Genomic DNA, 20,908 nt, shown 5'->3' on the forward strand with positions numbered 1-20,908 from the left:
TTTTTTCTTTTTCTTTTTTTTTCTTTTTTTTTTCTTTTTTTTTTTAAGAAAGGTGGTTGTGCATAATTTCCAAAGGCAGTTTCAAAATCACATGGATTCTGCTTAAATGGAATTTAAATCATTCATTAAAAGTTAAGCCAAGAAAAAAGAGCAGTCACCTTTCTGACTGCACCACCAGCGAGCTGTTGAGTTAAATGACTTTACAGTAGGCACGCTGCTATAGTCTTTCCAGAGTGTTTCTTAAGCATACCTCCTCGTATGCCTTTGGCTAGAATTGAATTGCATGGGACAATGTCTTCTATACTTTGCATAGAGATAGCCATTAGCTGTAAATCACAGAATCGCTGAATGGCCCAAGTTGGAAGGGACCTCAAGGATCATGAATCTCCAATGCCCCTGCCACAGGCAGGGCCACCAACATCCCCATTTAATACTAGACCGGGCTGCCCAGGGCCCCATCCAAGCTGGCCTTGAACACCTCCAGGGACGGGGCATCCACAACCTCTCTGGGCAGCCTGTGCCAGCACCTCACCATTCTCTCTGTAAAGAACTTCCCCCTGACATCCAACCTTAATCTTCCCTCCTTCAACTTAAAACCATTTCCCTTTGTCCTGCTGTTATCTACCCTTTTGAAGAGTTGACTCCCAAATAACAAATCATGTTAATCTGTATTTTTTCCCCTTTATGAGACTACTGCTGCACCTTTATCCACTTCAAGTTCGTTGGTGCATAATATCCTTCTCGTATGTCCCACCAATAATTTGTTTTGAGATTGATTGCTCTGCACTAGCATGAACAGAGATGTACAAATTTCCATGCACGGAACCATAAATGTTTTCCAAAACAGCTGCAGGAGCATTTGCAGCATAGCTCTATCCTAAGCTTCTGAATCCAGGCACATTTCTCTAACATTCTCTCAATGCTCACCAGAAGAAGTAATGCAGATGTACAGTCAGTACGTGGCTGTGCTGGACACGTGTAGCTCAAGAGTTCAGACTGCATGAGCTTGTATTTAGGTTCACGTATCACATGGTTCCATCCAGAGCCTGCTTTGATTGGCATCTGCTCTCCTCCTGCTGTCACTGCAAACCAGAGCAAAGCTCCCATCGCCTTCTGTGGCAGAAAAGTCGGGCTGTAGCAGCCGGAGTCCCAGAGCTGGGACTCTGCAGCCACATTCACGAGCTCAGCTTAAGAAATCAGAGGCGCGGGAGAAACCAAACGAGGGCCTTTCCCTCTCGGCACCCCCGCGGCAGGCGACGGCGGGCAGGGCTACCCGAGCACGGCCAGCTTTCGGTTTCCATTTCCCCAGCGGGGCACGGCCAGCTTTCGGTTCGCGTTTCCCCAGCGGGGCGGGGTGGGACGCAGCGCGGGAGCTGTCCGCAGGGAAGCGAGAGCCGGGCTCCGGCCGGTCGGCGTCGCGGGATGCCGGGAGCGCGGCAGCGGCGGCGGCAGGCCAGGCGGCAGCAGAGGGGGCGGCGGAGCGGGGCCCCGCGGAGGCCGCCTGATGCCGGAGGTGCGCGGCGGGGTGAGTGAAGGGACCGGGACGAGGCACGGTGTGCGTGAGGGGTGGTCGCTTTTATTGCCGGTGGCACGGCAGGCAGAGATGGTGAAGTGTCTTCTAGAGGTCGACCGAGGTGTGCGGCAGCAAAGTGGGATGCTGAAGCCCCAGGGGACGTGAGAAAATACTGCTTAGGAGGGAGCAGAAATGACTAAGGAGCCCCACGATGTGCTCATCTCTGCTTGGTCTGCAGAACCCGTGCAGGTAAAGGGAGAAGAGATGGTGTGGTGTTCAAACTGTGATGAGACGCATGTTCTCATTTACTCCTGTAATGGGAAGCTTTATGAACAGTGGACCACGGCTCCAGGCAAAACCTCTAAATCAAGGTAAGAAGCTTTCACAGGGCAGTGGTCAGAGAAAATGGCCCACTCTTCCTAAAAGTAATGTTCAAGAAACTTAGGCATAATCCTGATGTAAAGAGGAAACTCTCAGGCTCCTAGAACCCAAAACTTTCTTTTCATTTTTATTCAGCAAGAATTGCTCTGACTCTGAGATTAATACCAAGATCTGAGCTGACTGAGATGCAGTTGTTACAGGTTCCTCTCAAAACTTAGTAACGATTGGTAGATGTACCAGTCCCACAAATGCCATGCAAATGACACGTGGCTTGGGAAAGCAGTGTGTAAAAGACCCAAACCCACCTGAACCTTGCCACTAGTCTATGAGGTTAACCAGCTTGTAAAATTGGCACAGCTGCTGGCTTGTTGGATGTTCTGCTAACTTGTCCAGGGATAAGCCTGATGCCGTTCAAGCTTCTTCTGGTGCCAGCTGTGATCAGATCAGTTTGTGCAGCTGAAGGAGGATGGAGTAGGATGGAGTAGCAGAGTGAATTGACTGAGAGATGACCAATATTTTTCCTATGTAAATACTTCTAAACATGCTAGGACATGGTGAGCAGAATATTTTCTTCTTTTACTTTGTCTGATAGCACAACATCTGTTTTGATTTGGTATGTTTTCCTTATCTTTGTAGTCTGGTGAAAGAACTGGGAAACCACAATATTGTTCAAATAGCCTGTGGAGATCATCATTCCATGGCACTGTCCGCAGGTAGCCTCTTTTATGCACTCTTCCTCCAAATGAAAGTTGCATTTGCTTGGCTTGCTCAGAAGGGAATGTTTGAATTACAGCCAGTAGTTAGTGACACCATCCGTGAGCAATTAGCAATAAGCAGGGGACAAATTGTGTTTGCTGTCAGATAGCTTTCCTTCCTAATGCTTAAGGACTTGCAGTTCTCTCTAATTCCTTAGCACTACCTCTCCTCAAAGGTTTGCTGTGGAGAGGAAATGTGTCCACCTCTCTCTACACTCATCAGATCTGCTCGTTTATAAGCCTGAACTCTTCTCTGTTTGGAAACTTATTGAAAGTGTGGGTTCAGAAGTGGTAACAGCCTTTGGTGAATTATACAGGCTGCATGGATCTGTCTTGAAGGGTACGGAAGGACACAGAGAGATGTAAATACTGATTGTGGTCTCACCTAGGAGCTAGATCTCTGAAACCAGCACTGATTCTCACTCTCAAAGTACTAAGATTCAAAGAAGGCAATGATATGGTGTTTTTTTTTGTTGTTATTGCATGCATGAAGGAGGTCATCTCTTTGCCTGGGGCTTGAATACCCATGGACAGCTTGGAGTGGGGAGCCAAGACCCACTCATCACCAAGCCGCAGCTGGTGAAAGGCCTACAGGGCATCCCAATTGCTCAAATTGCTGCTGGAGGAGCTCACAGTGTTGTTGTGTCACTCTCTGGAGCTGTGTACTCCTGGGGAAAGAACGATTTTGGACAGCTGGGACTCGGGCACACAGAAGGTATGAAGAGAAAGCAGTTTGAGAGCAAAGCAGTGTGAAGATTGATGATTTTTTTCACAGGCACAGAAATGGTTCAGAAATGCTAAGCCTGCTTGGAACAGCAGTGGGCAGCAGAGACTTGGGAAGAAAGTATAGCTGGATAAGTTTTTTCTTTTGAAGCTGCTGCATACTGACCAGGAAATGCATGCAGGGACAAGGCATTTATGTGTTATCTCTGCAGAAAATTTGGCAGCTTCCTGGCAGCACTGATCTCTGCTTTCTGGTGACAGCAACAAGACCCAAGGGAACAGTATGGAGCTGTGTCAGGGAAAGATTAGGTTGGGGATTATGAAAAGGTTCTTCACCAAAGGGTGGTTAGGCCCTGGAACAGACTGCTTGGGGCTGTGGTTGTGTCTCCACGCTGCCAGAGTTCAGGAAGTGATTATGCTTCCAGATATGGGATTTGATTTTTTAGTAGTCCTGCATGGAGCCAGGAGTTGGACACAATGTTCCTTATGGGTCCCTTCCAACTTAGGAGATTCTGTGATTCTATGATCATTTTATATGAACAAGTGAATAGGCTGGGACCATAAAACTATGTGTTTCACAGATCTCTTTTTAGGCCTATTATATCTCCAGGCAGTCTTGCATGAAAGAAATTTCTGTAATTTTCTGTGAATATAAGGTGGGAGAATAATTTGTCTTCAAACACAGAAGGCTACTGCAGAATTGCCTTAGCCAGATAGGACCTGAAATTACTGGAATGTCAGTATGTCCAGCTCCTGGAAAATCAGATATTTTGAAGCCAAGTACCTTTTGACAAACAAATATGAAAGTGCTGCATTTTATTTCAAACTTACTTAAACTGAATAGAAAAAGTACCATGAACAAGACAGAGCTGATGAGAAAGGGTTTTTGTAGTGTAGGGCAGAAAACAACTCAAAATGAAGTCATAAATACATGAATTGCTGTAAGATAGCAGTGTAAAATGCTAAAAATGTATTTACTAAATCTTTATTTGTGTGAGACACTTCAGTACACTTTCACTTTAGCTATGCTGTGTTTTCTTTCCAGACAGGGATTGCCCATCATATGTTGAAGCATTAGAGCACTGGAAGGCTGTATTTATCTCATGTGGGGCAGACCACACTGCAGTTCTTTCCAAGGTGAGTCTGAAACTGAAACAGAGAAATTGAAACTGCAGCTCCTGCTTACAGTCAACTAAGTGTGCTAACTATGGTAGTGGGAAAATTGGCCTTTGCTCAGATTCCTGTCACCTGGATGCAAGCTCTCACTGAGAGATAACAAATGAGAATCCGGCATTAAAGGGGTACAGTTCAACTCTCTGTACTTTCTGAACATACTTTCTTTTTCCATAACATGCCAGAGACTTAAGAAAATGTGAATAATATCTAATTCACGAGGGTTTGCTAATAGATTCTTAAGCAACAGGGAGTTACTTTCAGGAGTTAAATGTTTTTTCTTAGAAGTTAAAGGATTTGGACATATAAACAACGTAAGATTATGTTTGATGCAAAGTGAACTCTTTTTCTGTTTGAATCATGGATGTTTCTGAGGCCAGGCCTGTATAATGTATAATGTATTGCTGGGTCTCACTCTTAATGGTGATAATTTGAATGCCATTAATAATGCAGTTATTTGTTTCTTCACCTACAAGGATGGCTTGGTGTATACCTTTGGAGCAGGAGGGGCTGGCCAGCTGGGTCACAACTCCACCCGGAATGAATTAACACCTCGTGTGGTGGCTGAACTATGGGGAGCAAGAGTTTCACAGGTTGCCTGTGGAAGGTGGGAAAGTACCTTAATAAAATGCCTTCTAGGTCAGAGCCTCAGATGAATCATTGAAGAACAGTAGGGAGGGAAATCACCAACGTGTTTAAATCCCTGTATTCCAGTAGGTCAGTTCTGTCATTGTACATTCTTCACTCACGGCCTGCTCTCCTGTCACAACTCAGCCAAAACCAAGAATGGGGAAAGAGTTGAAAAAAACACTAGGAGCCCTTGGCTTTTGGTATTTCTAGAAACAAAGGGTGTACTGGTTTCCAAAGGACAGAAGACTGAGTGAGAAAAGTCACCGTTCACTTCAACAGACATGGGTCCTTAGAAAGAATCAAGGAATAGTGAAAACTATTGTTTCATTCTACCTTTCTGGAACTGAGACATAAAAAGTCTCCAGTTGACTTTTCTGGGTTTTAAGGCTCAGCAACATAGAAGTTTCACATGGAAAAAAGTGGAAGGAAACTAGCAAGGCCTAGTGGTTTAATTTTGTGTGCAGAGTCAGGGTAAATCACAAACACTAGAGGACAGTATAGAAAATTCGAGTCTGTATTTTTTTACTGCAGAACGTTTATGCAAGGAAGGGTTCTATGACTTCAGTTAAAGAGACTATAGTTGGACGACCCCCCACTTTTAAAGCCTCAGCTATCCCCTCTGACAATGTGTCTGTAAATTTTATTCTGACTATTTTAGTGATATTAACTTATTGTGATAATATTCTTTTTCTGAACAGGCAGCACACCTTGGTCTACGTCCCATCTTTGGACAAAGTCTATTCGTTTGGTTCTTATCAAGGACAGCTGGAAAGGGAGAGGAAAGCTTATCAGTTGGTACCACTGCCCATCAATTCACCAGAGGATAATGGGAAATTCTGTCAGGGTAACGATGGCTGTAGATGCATATGATCTGCATTACTTTCTTCCACATCAGGCAATGGGAAGGTGTTTGCTTTCTTGATTTCTTCTTCACATTGAAAAACTGATGGCCTCCAGTGGCTTACACTATATCTTATGCTGGCTTAATTGTCCCAGCACAGTCTAGATATGTGTAAATTTATTTGCTATTTGATTTATCAGCATGAGTAATGGCCACGTAGAATCAATTTTAGACCATCATCTACTGAGTTGTTGTTTTTTTTTTGAATGTGCCACTTCTGTGCACTGACCTCTATGTAGTAATGACTGTCTTCAGATGTTCATATTAAAATTCTTTTACACTTTCACAGAAAACACATCGCAAAACATGACTGAAACTACTACAGAAAGAAAGGAAAATATCATTGATCTTCTCTTTAAGAAAAGGGTATGTGTATATTTGTTTACAGCTTCAGTTTTTGACCACTGTTCACATTCCTGATGGAAGCTTTTGATTTTTCCATACTGCCTTTAGTTCTCCAACTTAAAATATGTCTCTTTGCACTTCTTTGCATGCTTGAGACCAAAAACTGACTTGTATTGCAACTATAAATTTGTTCTATATTTTTTGCATCTGGATCATGCTGGGTGACCACTAATTTTTTTCGTATTTAGGTTGAAATGTTATCATGGTAATTAGCTTTAAAAAAATTAATCTGCTAGATCTTTAATCTCATTGTATGTTCATACATTTCATGCAGAATTCCTATCCTTTGAACGGAATTGCCACTCTGAGTAGGAAAGAAGTGAATGCATGGATTTCTAATTCCAGTTCACGACATTGGAAGAGTATAAAGAAGTAAGTTAGAACCCTTGTGACTTTTTTTTCCCCAACACATGATTTTTGATAAAAGAAAAAAAATTACTGTTCGTTGAAGACTCCTGGAAACTCATGTTCAATCATTTAGTTGAGACCAGATCTTGTGGCAGAGCGCGTTACTTAGTTTTTGCACTAAGAAAACACATAAGCAACAGCTATTCAACATTTAAAGAATGATTTAAAGAGCATTTAAAAATCTTGACCATTTCAGGTCTCTCTGTTTCTCTGACCACTTTTAGTATGGTTTGGCCAAGTTGTTCTGCACCGAGAAGAATGAGGGAGACAGAGACTGCTTTCCAGATGTCAACAGCAAGGCCCAACTGCAAATGCTTGATTAAGAAGCTGTTTTAGTCAGATAGAATAGAACTAGGAGTATTGGTAATGAGTAAATGTTACTTCCCTACCGAGAATCCAGTTTTCACGCAGCAGCTGAATTTCCCATTGGTGCATTGCAGATCCCATCCATGGAGAGATCCCTCCTCTCTTCCACTGCATTGCCTTTCACACTGTGTAACAAATAAAATCATGTCCTCTCCTGACTTGTTTTGATGTTATCACTATCATAACCACCACCTGTGCACAGCACTGGCTGGTACAGGGCACTCAAGGAGGTTCCCTATGACAACTATACATGCTAACATAATAACTGTTCCTGCTTTAAGTATAAAGTCAAGCATGGGAAACACGGTTTTCTGAAGATCACTGACTCCACAAATAAAATGCCTTCTGCAATGCTCTCAATACAGTGCTATTAAGAAAAGTTTTACATGGTCAGGTGCAGATAGACTTGCACATATGGTTTTTTGTTCTTTCGGAATTCATGCACTGAAGGTACTGCTTATGTTGAAAGGACTTGCTTTGGTTTCTTTTTTCTTTTTTCTTTTTAATCTCAGGGCTATCGAACTGATCTTTTCATCTGAGGCTTGCATCAACGGAAGTTTCTTGGATAAAAGGTAGTGTGTGCTGACTAAAATTAAGTTTTTACCCCCTAGTCTTACTAAAACTTGTTGCAGAAGCTCTTACTCTAGGAGATTATCCCACAGTGACATTTGACAGATTATGATAATGCTATTAGGCAGTATTTCAGTTCCCAAAGGGTTCATAATAGCTCTTCCCAGCACTGAAGTTCGAGTCACTTTAGGGTGAAATGCAGGAAGTCTCTTATTAACTGAGCATCACTACACAACACAGGAAGGACAAAATATTAATCAGGTCACTCCACAGTGAGAATATCTTTGTAGAACAGATGAAGCTGTACTCACTGCAGTTGTGGGGTTAACTTTTCTAAACGTTTTCAAATGTTGGGATGCTTAACTATTCACTCAGGTATTAAAAAAGCTTGTTTGTTTGATTTAATTTTTAATTTATTTTTCCCTTCATGATAGAGGCAAACATTTCAGAACTTCCAAAGAAACCTCGGGTGTGGACATGACTAAAGTGCTACAGTTTTATAAGAAGATCAGCAAGAACGTAGAAGTATACCAGGAGGTAAGGATTTGATACAAGAATTCTAACTACACAGACACTGAGAAACTATGGGTCTGTCCTTCCCTCAGAAATTCAGATTTTCCCAGTCTTTTACAAACAAAGCAAAAACAAACAAAACAAAGAAACTTTCAGGAAACTTCATGAAGAGAAGGCACAGTTTGTTTATTGTTCCCGATGAAGCTATATACTAAGGAGATGGGATTGTATGAAAGTCACAGCACAGGGAACAAGCCCTTTCCCAAAAAAGCTGACAAGCTTCTCTACAAACGGAATTTATGGGAGAATTATCACAGTCTTTCTTCTAATAGAGCAAATAAAGAATGAATGAGTGACTCAGAATCAATCCGAAGACTCTGATTTTGAATTTGAATTGAATTTGAAGGTAGTATCCTAGACTTAGTGTGTGATGGAAGATAAGGGAACAAAATCTAGGAATTCCATACCAACCTAAATAATAGATTATTTTGGCATAACTCAACTGCATTTTTAATCTTTTTCTCTCTCTTTTCTTTTTCTTCTGAAGGTTCAAAAGGAGATCGATAATTTACTGCCATCATTGTCTTTTCCTGTTTCACCTGAAAATTTCAGAATCTACTTGATCTTGCCTTTCCTTCTGCAGCAACAGAATTCTAGCTCTTACAGTACTCTCAAGCTGCTAGCAGAAGCTATCCTGAGGCTCCAGCAGAAGGACCTGCAAACTCTTGGTGGGGTTTGAAGTTGATGGAATTGAATGATTTACATGTTTGGCCATTTGGGGCTGTTGAGCAGGATATAATACTGCAGAAGCAATTTATTCCAGAGTTCAGCCTGGAAGACATGTTTTTGGTAGAAATATAAATATGGGGTCTACTACAGAAAAAGCAGGCACAAAAAAGCCCTGTTTCTTGGCTTGAGGCTTACTAACTCTTAGTAGTAGTGTGAAATTAAGCATTTTATTAATTTGATAAGAAGGGAAAATGCAACTTCATCCAGAAATAGTAATTATTTGCATGTTACCTGTGGTGGATATCTTACTAGCTGTTGTTTTATTTACAGAATGCCTGTGGTCAAATCTAGAAATAGACCATTTCAAGAATCTGGTTGTTATATTTAGGAGGGTTTCCCTGAACTCTCTGACTCAACTTCGCAATCTCTCTGTGGAATACCCACAAAAAATAGAGACCCTACAAATACTGCAGATTCTTTACCAGGTGAGAAGGTGCTTGGATCCTGAGATATGATGTATCAGTATGATTGGGAATATTTTAATCCTTTTTATTTGTTAAATTTTCTGGGTTTCCTTCTTACAAGGAAACATGGTTCCTCAATATTGCTTCAGGATTCTTTTTAGCTCTGCATCGCATGGCTTTGAAATAACTGAGTTGTCATGCTACCTACATACCTCAAATTTTGCTCTTGAACTGTGCCTGGCTGATTGTCTACAGAAGTGAAGAACTGAAGCCCCAGATGGGGAGGGGACACTTGCAGGAAGGAGTGCAAATACCTTGACGTGTGCAGGGCTATGGTTGTGCTGTTCATCACACAGCACGCCTATTCACTTGTGAGAATCCCTTGTCAGATCTCTCACCTTAGGAACTGCTCACAGCATCAAAATGACAGCCCACCAGTTTTGCACAGCACAGCAATAGTGTATGATGCTTTTGGAGTCTGCTAGCTGAGAAATTATGTGAGCCAGTAGAATTTGAGCATGTTTAGCCTGTATGAATAAAGGGAAGACAGAGGACAACAGATGTACTCTTCTCATAAAACATCCTTTTCCCTGCTGAGATTTTCAAAGTTTAGGAAGGAACTCACAGATAGTAAGAGTTGCTAAATTTTGTTCAGTATTCAACTCCCTTTTGGCTGAGAATGCAGATTTGGGCCTCAACGTTTAGACTCTTGCGTGTATTTATCCACTGGATAAAATTCAAAAGTGCAGGAGAGTACTGCTTAGTAAGCAGCAACATCATTTGCAACCTTTTATGGTCACTCATTTCCAAAATCAGATCTTTGCCAGGCAACAAATATGAAAGCAAATGAGAAATTTCAGACTCTTTTGCAACATGATGGACAAAAAATATCCTTCAGGATGGAGTTCTGTTAAAGGGCCTTTGTTGTAAATGAAAATTGCTTTCCTGCAAGTTTTTACTCTTTGTGTGTGTGTGTGTGACTTGTCATTGTTGAGTGCTGTCCTACTTGTAGTGTTTCTGTGCTTCCATTTTTGTGCTGGGTCTCAGAGTTATTTCTGCTGAGATCCCTGTTACTCCTTAATCCTATTCTGGTGCACAGCTCACTAGCTCTGCTGCCAGTCCCATTCATACTGTGTCTGTCAATACAGGTGAACTCCAGAGCTGGTTTCAAGCTACAAGACAACGATTTCTATATACCTGAAATGAAAGAGATTATCCGTGATTTTCAAGTCATGGGCATATCAGTAAGTATAAAATCTTAGCTGCAGTACAAAATGCTCATTTCACTATTTTGTTTAATAAATCAGTATAAGCAGAAAGACTCTAGACTTCACCCCAGTAACAGTGCATTTCCCCACTTCTCCAGCTGTTCTAAATAAATCAAGCCATTTATGATCTCAATATTTTAACAGCTACAATAGTGCTTTTCCATTGATGAACCCCTAGTTTTGCGTGCCAAAGTTGTTCCCAGCATGTTCCTGCCTATGGCAGAGGGTTGGAACTAGACAATCATAATGATCCCTTCCAACCTAAACCATTCTATGATTTTATGATTTTATCATCTTAAGAAGATCTATTTGCTTCAAACTGGCAATGAGTACAAAATAGAACCACCAAGCATTATTACTATGCTTCTTGTATACTTCTACATGTTATGCCATTTATTTAACAGAATAATTGTGAGGGCTCTTTAAACTTTCATGGACAAACCCTATAGAGCACTTCTATTTACTTGTATCTAAAACAAACCAGTGGTAATAATAAACAAAAAAATCTGTGAAATAGTTCACTTCTCGGTGATAGGAAGGCACAAAAATTAGCTACCAAATGCAACCAGTGTCACAGGAAATACTATAAGTTACATGGGACAGTAGAAGTGTCTACTAGAAGTAGACACTAGAAGTCTATCACCTTGCATTAGATTACTCTGTATGCTGATACCTTACTGATATTATTGTGAATAATAAAACCAACAGCTTTTAACAACAATATGTAACTTGAGCATCCTGGACATTTTTTCTATGTGTTTTGATTTAACTCAAGTATGGAAGAGGCTATTAAAATCACTTTCTATTTTATTCCCGAGGTACTGTAACGCAAATGTCTGCACAGACAGTTCTGCAAAATTTCAGATGTTTCTCTGTCAGGGTTTCCCACGCATTGAAATGTTTAGAACCTGCTTTTATAAAGTGTGCCTCTATTGGTGTAGCATACAAATACACATCAAAGGCATGTTTCAGAAATGCAGGATGGCAGTTTAGTCTCTCTACATACCCTTAAATCTGATTTTGCAAGTGAAAATCAACAGACGTTTTATTTTCATCTTTGTAATTTCAGCTGACGGTGCTGATTAAATATCCCTGCATTTTTAACATGAAGCACAAGCTGGTGATTCATCTTTTAGAATGCAAAAGACTGTCTTCATATTTCAACATTGTAAGTACGGCCTTTTTCTCCTTCTCAATTTAGAACAGAGAAGCACACTTCTAACAAATAGTTATTTTATTCTTCAGCATCCAGTCTTAACCAGCGTATTTCACAAACAGTGGATTTTTCCTGTCAGAAGAGAATGCCTCCTGCATGACATCTGGAATCATTTAAGAAATGCAAACAATGGCCAATTCACACATCTCTTAAACGTAAGACATCAAACGATGTATTTTTTCTTCAGCTCTAAATCTATTACTGCAGCGTTCTGAAGTATTGTAAGAAAGTTCTGCTGGGGACGTAAGTAAATCAGGAGAGCAGTATCATACATTCTTATTCCAGGTAGCTAATAAGCATTGTGGGTATAATTTAAATGCAATTGGCAGTGCTATTTACTGTGAAGTTGCTTTGGAATAATGTAATAGGATTGCTCAGGAAACCAGTCAATTGGCAAATTCCAGTACTGTTACTGTTAGATTCACTTTACTAGGCTAATTTGCTGTGCATGAAAAACCTGGTGGACAGACCTTTCTTGTCAGCACTAGAGGCCAGCAAGTGACATGGCCAAAAAAAGCTGGTTCTCTCATGGTGATGCTGCCTGGAGGAAAAGGAAAAATAATGCCCCCAGGAGGGAGGAAAAGCTGATTATAACGCTGCTGTTTCTCTGTGATTTTATTTGTGGTTTCCCCTGTACAAAGGTTTTGGTAGCCAGCAGGTATTGCAGTGCCAGCCCTTTCCTGCAAAAGTAATTTGTTGGCTGACATGGAATCCAGACACCTGGTTCCCTGCCCAGAGCTGAGCTGAGCTCAGCCCAGGGACCAGGTGCCTGTGTTCTCAGTCACTGACACGAGGGCTGTTTGGTATTGCGCCTGTGGAGTGAGACATTACCCAATTCTGGTTCTTCCCAAGTGAGCCTTCTTGCCAGCGAGTTGTCAGAGCTTTTCCTTCAGTATATGAAGGAAAAGTATATACTAGATGTATAATCTAGAAGAAGATTCACAAATGGCTTCTAGAGCTACCTTTGCTTTTTTCTTTCTAACTGTGTCAGCTGAAAAAGGTGTCTTTTTTTTTAAACATAGGCAATAAGGTCTGTGCTCTGTACTATGCACTACATGAACCCCTCTCCATTGATAGCACAAAGAGCCCTGACAGATAACTGTGCTTACCTCGAGTAAGCCCTCCAGTATGTCTTTCATGAAAAAGTGTCTTTCATTGTGTCTTTCATTGTGCAGCAGCAGCCTGATCAGTGTAATTGCTTTGTTAATTTCTTGCCAGTAGACACTGGCTGAGATCTGTGATGTTTCCAACACAGTACTGCAGTTCCGATTCTTTTCAGCAGTTACAGGACATTGCGTCACTCCATTCCCTAGCGTTGCTGTAAATGGGAACAGGGAAAGCTGAAGTATTCAGCAGAAGAACCTTCTGTTCCTTCTCTACTAAGAAGGAGATAATGTTAAGGAGAAAGATACTCGACATATCTAGAGTATCCAAACAACATTCTTCCTTCAACTCAAGGCCTGTTATCAAACATTAAGCTAATTTATTTTACATTCCTCTGACACTAAGACAAATGCATTTCAATACATCAGGCCAAGGCAAACAATATCAAAGCTTATGAACCAAAGAGAGATTCGTACCACCCCATGTTGTCACTGCTTATTATTTGATGTTATTTCAGTCAGGGTGCAGTTGTCTAGCACAGATGGTTACCCCCTAGTACATTTTCAGTAGCCATTAGAGACGCAGAACTCGAAGAGATACACTAGAAAGAAATAACGTTTGTTATTCCTCCTCCTTCTCTTCCTTTGCATTAATTAAGTAACAGGTTTATTGCAGAGGACTGCATAGAGTTCAGACACCACCAGGCAAATGCTGACAGTCACCAGTGCCACAACAGACGTTTCAGATCAATTGTGAGACCTGGCTAAATTAAACAAACTGCGTTGCTCTAGAGAAGGGGGTTAGCAGAGGCACTGTGCTAATTGTGCCTAAAAAGCTTAATTCCCATCCAAGTCCACAAGTGGAAGAACACATAAACCGGTATCGTGACAGGAAGCAGGAGGCTGTAGAAACACAAGCTGTTGGTGCTGGTGCAGCCCTGAGGGAAGGTTTCATCCACGCTGGCCGAGTAGAACAAGCCCGCTAGGGACAGGAGAGGAACGAGCACGGTCAGCGTGGGCAGGGAGGGGAGCAGGCCGCCCCCTGCCATCGGCGCGTCGCCTCACGGCTGCTCCGAGCCCTCTGCCGGGGGCCGCTTCTGCGTCTTCCGGGCTGCCTCCGGGATCATGTTCGGGATGCCATCGATGACGGGGTACGCGATGCCCAGCTCCTCGTTAATGAGCTCGTTAGTCGATTCCTCGTACCTGGGCAGCCGAGCAAAAAAAGGAAAAACGGGAAAAAAACAAACAAACAAACAAACAAACAAGGGAGGCGTCAGTGAGCTGGCTTTGCCTTCAGGCCCTCCGCTCGCTCGCAGGCCCCGAGCCCTCACCTCAGCGGCCGCTTGGAGAGCGGGCACACCAAGAAGCGCAGCAGCGACGGCTCCAGCGGCCGCCCCGGCCCGGGGCCCTGTTCCTGCTCCTGCTCCTGCCCGCTCGCCCGGCGGCTCCCCGCCGCGCCCCGCAGCGCTGCCACCACGCCGCGCCCGCAGCCCCGTAACATGGCGCCACCCCGAGCCGCCGCTCCGCCTCCGGTGCCCGGCGGAGCCGTGCCGGGCTGCGCGCCGCCGCCGCCGCGCTGTGGTTCCGGGGCGGCTCGCTACTCGGCCGCTCTCACCATGGCTGTCGCCGGGCTCGCAGGTGCGCTTCCACGGCGAGGAAGGACAAGGACGAGGGCTGTGCCGGGAGCTCTTCACAGTCGCCGCCAAGGCCCTCTGCGATCCCCAGAGCGGTATCTTCCGCCACTTCCCCTCCAGGCTGGTCTGGTTCCCCAGGCAGGTAAGCTTGCTCGCCTGCGCCTGAGCCGACGTGCTCGAAGAGAGAGAGAGGCGTAACTTCATCTGTTTTTTTTTACGTTCTTGTTTGACTAGGCGTCAAGCCACGATGACACCTTTCTGCTGGCGGGCACCCTGTTGGGAATGGCCATGTATAACCATTGCCAGACTCCCTTACCATTCCCCAGGGTTCTCTTCAAGAAGATGCGGGATGTCGAGCCGACCCTGGAGGACCTGGAGGAGCTGATACCAGCAGTTGGCAGGTATGGAATGTCAGTGTTCTAAGGTGTGAGATTCCTAAGGCAGTTGTTAATTTTATGTGAAGCGGGTCTTCTAGCTAGGTGATTCACACAGCAATCTTGGAAGCAGTACTTTAATGTATTAACTAACAGTTTTCACTATGATGTCAAGGTAGACCTTATGCATAAACACAGTTTTAACCCATACTGCAGGCACATCAAATCAGCAGGCATGTGCCCACATGCTGGGTTTCCACTGCTGAGAAATATTTTGGGCAGATATTGCAGAACAAGTTGCTGCTGCTACAACACTGAACTTGTAAGCCCCTGAAGCACAACATTCCACACAAGTGCAATAAACAGCCCGTCACAACCTCTTCCCTGGAGCCCATGACTGTGTCAAAGGGCAAGAGCCCTCGGTAGACTAAAATGTCAGGTTGCCTGCAATGCTTTGAGAGACACTGCACTACAAAACAGTTATTCTGGATCATCCCACTGATGGACAATGCAATTCCTTATTAAATGATCTTTGAATGGAAAAAGCTGTGGTCACAGCCCATTTGCCATTGGAATTGATCTCTGCATGAAATTCCTGAAGGGCATGGGGATAGTCTTGTTTTGCATCCTTCACTGTCAAGGCATTTCCCTCAGATCACAGCATGAGAAGAATACAAGTTCAGTTTAGAGCTCTTTATGAAGGCTTGGTGTGAGTACAGATGTTCTATCCGTATGTGCATTTAAATACTGCTTGCCAAAGAATGCTTTCCAGCCAGTTTGACTGTAATAAACAATCTTTATGTCCCTTCTCTATCCCCCCCCCTTTTTTTTTTTTTTTTTTTTTTTCTTAAAAGGAATCTTAAGAACATTTTGAAGGAAGAATCTGAGCATAAGCTTGAAAGCCTACAGATGACCTTCGTGGTAAGACTCTATTGTGTCATTCAGATGTGCCATGCATGTAAAACAGGCAAAAAAGTATCCCATCACAAGTGATATAAAAACTTATCTATAAGCTCCAACTAGCAAGGGTATAGAAAGAAAAAGTGCTAGATATAGCTCGTATATGCTATCACATACACTGATATATAAATATTTAAATACAGATTTAGTGTCTGATGTTTTTCTTTATTTGTATAGCAAATGGAAGAAGGAGGTTCTGTGGTTGAGCTTAAAAAAAATGGTGCCAACATTCTTGTCACTAAGCATAACAGGTCAGTTTTATTTTTCTCATCCTGTGTCTGTTATGTGTTTATGAAATACCATTTATAGAAAATAGCTATTAGAAAACACTGAGCTTGAACAGTGTTGTTGGTCTCAGTGCAGCAGCAAAAGCCGTGTGCTTTCAGATTGTGCTGCAAGTATGCCAGACATTAGCAGTTTGTGCAAGCAGTGGATAAGACAGGGATCCTGGGACATCTAGCATTGACAAAGCCATACCAGGCCTAGTGGGGAAATTCATAAGCATATAAAATATCACTGAACAACATTTTCAGGGATATTATAAACAACTTGATGTATCTTTTTAAAGTTCTTTTAACAGCAAAATATTTCTTCCTTAATTACATATATGAAACATACCTTGTACATAACAGAAGAGGAATTTATCAACGAGGTGTTGCATCACCATTAACCTCAGCACAGAGTATAAAGAACAAGGCTATGGCTTAAGTTCATGTGACTACTCTCCATAAAGATTTTGTATTGGCAGTTGTATAATCAATGAATATACAGATGCTATAATTAAGAAATATCTAGGAAATGTTAGGCTAAGTAAGATTATTGCAACAGGAAGATAATAAATGGAAAATGCTTACTGATGTTGTAGGCTCACAATATTCTCCACAAAGAGTGATCTCCTGGAAGAGATCCTTCCTGGATCTCTTTAAGTGCAGGAAGTCTGCACTTAAATGGGTCTAGGAGAGGTGCAGCCAGGCTCCACCCCTTCTGGTAGCACAGGTGAATTACCTTCACCTGTGTTGCCATGGCTGACTCATGGCTTGCCTCAGGTGGTCAATCAGAGGTTCAGGCTGTGATTCAGCAGTTCCCATACAGCAGTAGAGCAGGTGGTATGGAATAAAGAATAAGGAAGAAAGTTCTTTATATTTCTCTTTTTCAAAAATCACCTCTTGTGTTGCTCGTTTGAATCAAAATATCTTCGCAGGAAGGAATTTGTTGACTTGTATGTGAATTACATGTTGAATGAATCAGTACGGAAGCCATTCGAAGACTTTATGCGAGGTTTTTCAAGAGGCTGCCCAGCTGAAAGCTGGAAGATGTTTCTCCCTGTTGAGCTCATGATTTTTCTCCTGGGACACACAAATTATGACTGGCATCTGCTAAAAAAGGTATCAGTTACAAGCAGAGTGGCCTTTTGCTGTTATGCACAAACTGTTTGCTAAGCACAAACTCTTTCTGTCCTGTACTATTATTGGATGCATAAGTCCCAAATACAAAAATAGTAGCTCAGGGGAGTGTTTTTATCATTTGTATCGTTGTTCTGATCAACTTCTAAACTACACTGGGTACAAGAGTATAGGGTAATAAAGATCAGTCTTAAAAAAATGAATGAACGGGCAGATTCCAGGCATGAGGAGGATCTGAACACCTGTGAAGGGATTATGAAATTTATCAGATACACTGTCGCTGCTTTCAATAAAAACAGAAATAGCAAGGCCAATTTTAATTTTTTCTTTTCAACAGAATGTGAGATATGTGCACTACAAAGAGTCACATCAAACCATCACGAATTTTTGGTCTGTGTTTCACAAGCTCCCAGAAGAAAAAAAGAAAAAATTTCTTGGTAATATTTTGACATTCTGAACTTTCGTATAGCTCTCCCTCACAAGACAGATTGAGATGCTTGTGTATGAAAATACTGTACTTCCAAACCTCTTTTCAGTGTGCTTCCAGCCCCCTTCCCCCATTTTCTAGTGTAAGCCACAGTGAATTGGCACAAAGAATAGCACAGTCACAGTTCTGACCTTTCTCACAGAATCACAGAATCACAAGGTTGGAAATGACCTTCAAGATCATCTAGTCCAACCACCCTCCCATTCCTATTCATTCTCATCTCCCTTGAGGCTTGCTTAAACACATCCCACACTCCTGGACCTTGCAATTAGTTTATTCCTTGCTTTTGTAGAGATCAGTTGTTGGTCAGAGGGCTCAACTTTAATGCTGACATGAGCCGTTGAGCTTTCTCAGAGGATCACAGAAGCTAATTCATCCTTTTTAATTGGGGAAGGTCAAACCTTGCTTGGCTTTTCTCATTCACAAAGTCTGTATAAGTAAAAGTAAAAGGTTTATACTTAATATAAATCAGCAAAAGACTATTATATTCAGGTACAAATTCAGTAGTGCCAAATAATTAGCTAATGTAAATAGCTGTATGTTTATACTGACTTTCCTTCATGTTTTTCATCTTTCAATAGCATTTTCATTCTTTCTTTCTTTCTTTTTTGTTTGCTTTAAATTTACTAATTTGCTTCCCTTTCCCCCTCTTTTGTTTAGCCTTTATATCAGGATCTGATCGAATCATTCCTTTTGGACTAGAGTATTTTGTATTTTCTATTGAAGACCCTCTGTTTGAAGATCCAGATAATTTATATCCTTCTGCCCAGACCTGCAGCTGCACTCTCTTTCTCCCCAACTACAGCAGTAAAGAAATACTTGAGGAAAAATTACTCTCTGCCATAGAGTATAATGAAGGTTTTGGCTTGAGATAGCTCTTGGTCAGAAGCATGTTAAAGCACAAACAAGAAAACAAGTGGTTGTCTCACTTGTAGTATTTTTCCTGATTTATTCTGGTGTAGTGATTTCTATTCTGCCTTATTTTTACTGCACTTTATAAAAACAATTGAGTGTGTGTATTCAATTGAGAATGTTTATTGATTATTAAATCCTTGCAAGAAGCAACTTGGTAACCAATTATATTTAAATAGATGCTCATCCTGCACTTTAGTAGTCTTAGTTGATGAGCTTTCAACAGTAAGGTTTCTGTTATTTGTACATTACCAAACACACAATTAGCATATGCTAAGCAGTAATCACTGCAAGAGGGAGCTAGAGTAACATTTTCATCTGTATTAGTTAAGGATTCTTTTGGAAAATAATCCAACTGTAAGGAACCATGTTCCTTCAAACTTTGAATTGAGGAGCAGCCTGTACTTGCCTGAATACGGCCTTTGAGTTATCTGAGAGAAGTTCTTGGATGAGGACTTGATCATTCCTAGAGTTTGTCAGGACAAATCTGTATTTGTAATGGATGTTTTTATTAGTCAGTGTGATAATATTTGTTGTGTTGATTTGCATCTTCTAGGGAGTTGGCTGGTAATAAACCAGAATTTTAGGCCTGCAGAACGCTCTGACTACAGAATCTTGTGAACATGAGGCTTGTGAGGCTGCTGCAAGCTCACTGCCAAAACTGACACTTAGCAACAGCAGGCAGGATGTAAAGGCGGGAGGTTTATTTTTTTCTGTACGTTTTACTTTATGTAAAATATATGTATTTACTTAGAGAAAAATGGTTGTGATTTTTCAGCAGTCCTCTTGCATTTCTTATAGTCAGTGGACATACATGTGTAACAAAGGCTTTTACTGTGCTAAATTGATTGATTAAATTTCTACACTCGTGGCTGTGTGTTCCTCCATTATGTGACTGCCTATGTGTGACAGCATATCCATTTTCTATCCTTTATATGGGTGAGTCCCTCACAAGGGGAACCAAAGGTTGGTGTAAAAGTGCTTCAGACAGGTGCACTGCATACACTGAACAAGTCAAAGTCTTTTACATTTCATACGGAAGGATCTTTATATGAATGTAGAAATGTGGAACGAGAAGATGACAGTTTTCACATCATCCTCTACCTAGACTTTGTGTTGTACATTACACACAATGCCCTGCTCCAGAGCCACTGCACCTTAGTGATGAATAAAGTGTTCTACTCCCATGCTGCAAAAGGTTAGGGTCTGTCACTGTAAGCTTCTCCAGGAACACTTAGGGAACTAGCCTGTTGCCATCTGCCAGACACACTGGTGTGTTTGTAGGTATGGGTATCACAGCAGTGCCCCTAGTTGAAGCTAAGGTTGATAAAACTCACAGTGCAAGATCAGGTTGCACCCGAAAATATGTCATTTGAAGACAGGTGAGAAATGTACAGGGAATGCAGAGAAAATAACTTTTTTTTTTTAAATACTACTTCTCAGAGGACAGTTCAAGGACACTGCTCAGAGCTTTCATGTGACAGCCCCAGCAGCCTTTCCCTCCATACTGTCACAGCCTGTCTCAGACAAAAACGTGCCTCCAGGCCTCTTTCTGCTCTCTCAAAGGCCCAGAGGATTGAGCCTAGGTTCAGAAAAAGAAACCAGGAGCTAGGCTTTCTGAAGGGCTTGGCAGCCTCAGTCACTTGTCTCACCTCTGTAGCAGAGCTTTTAAAAACGTGCGTGCTGATAGACTGAAAGCCGTGTTTCATGTGCATCCACAGGGGAGCCTTTGCAATGAAACGAAGTACAGAGCCTGCTTAATGAAAATAGACTAAACAGCATAGCAGTGATACCCTTTGTCACATATAAGGATATTCAAATTACAGGGATTCCTCCAGGAATACGTAATTTTCCCAAGGGTACATGTAAGTAAGGCGAAATACTCTATAGCTCAGTAGGCAAAAAATACTACTGCGACATAGTGTGCATCAGTGAGACCAGTAAGGAAGATAAAGGGAGGCTACTTCTTCAAAATGCCTATTATATATAAAAACAGTAAACCCTTTTTGGCAGTGATTGT

General features: G+C 42.0%; 3 protein-coding genes across 3 annotated transcripts; 1 reads left to right on the forward strand and 2 right to left on the reverse strand.

Moving 5' to 3' along the window:
• The first annotated feature begins 1,095 nt into the window (after window positions 1-1,095).
• Window positions 1,096-19,753, forward strand: LOC125692661 (probable E3 ubiquitin-protein ligase HERC4). Its single transcript, XM_048943455.1, has 23 exons — window positions 1,096-1,513; window positions 1,752-1,884; window positions 2,531-2,607; window positions 3,143-3,364; window positions 4,418-4,509; window positions 5,022-5,152; window positions 5,874-6,019; window positions 6,366-6,442; window positions 6,756-6,853; window positions 7,768-7,827; window positions 8,260-8,362; window positions 8,886-9,066; window positions 9,398-9,552; window positions 10,680-10,775; window positions 11,869-11,967; window positions 12,045-12,170; window positions 14,757-14,894; window positions 14,987-15,153; window positions 15,981-16,047; window positions 16,264-16,337; window positions 17,288-17,471; window positions 17,827-17,926; window positions 18,637-19,753. The coding sequence occupies exons 1-23, from the start codon at window positions 1,423-1,425 to the stop codon at window positions 18,849-18,851; spliced, it is 2,832 nt and encodes a 943-aa protein (XP_048799412.1). The 5' UTR covers window positions 1,096-1,422; the 3' UTR covers window positions 18,852-19,753.
• On the reverse strand, window positions 13,477-14,167 carry PIGY (phosphatidylinositol glycan anchor biosynthesis class Y). The gene has a single exon (XM_048943458.1). The coding sequence runs from the start codon at window positions 14,165-14,167 to the stop codon at window positions 13,937-13,939; it is 231 nt and encodes a 76-aa protein (XP_048799415.1). The 3' UTR covers window positions 13,477-13,936.
• PYURF (PIGY upstream open reading frame) lies at window positions 14,180-14,634 on the reverse strand. Its single transcript, XM_048943456.1, has 2 exons — window positions 14,450-14,634; window positions 14,180-14,321 (listed from the first exon to the last, which is right to left on the reverse strand). Exons 1-2 carry the CDS (start codon window positions 14,617-14,619, stop codon window positions 14,180-14,182), a joined length of 312 nt encoding a protein of 103 aa, XP_048799413.1. The 5' UTR covers window positions 14,620-14,634.
• Window positions 19,754-20,908: the final 1,155 nt, after the last annotated feature.

This window comes from Lagopus muta, chromosome 4 (assembly GCF_023343835.1).
Source record: "Lagopus muta isolate bLagMut1 chromosome 4, bLagMut1 primary, whole genome shotgun sequence".
Taxonomy (NCBI): domain Eukaryota; kingdom Metazoa; phylum Chordata; class Aves; order Galliformes; family Phasianidae; genus Lagopus; species Lagopus muta.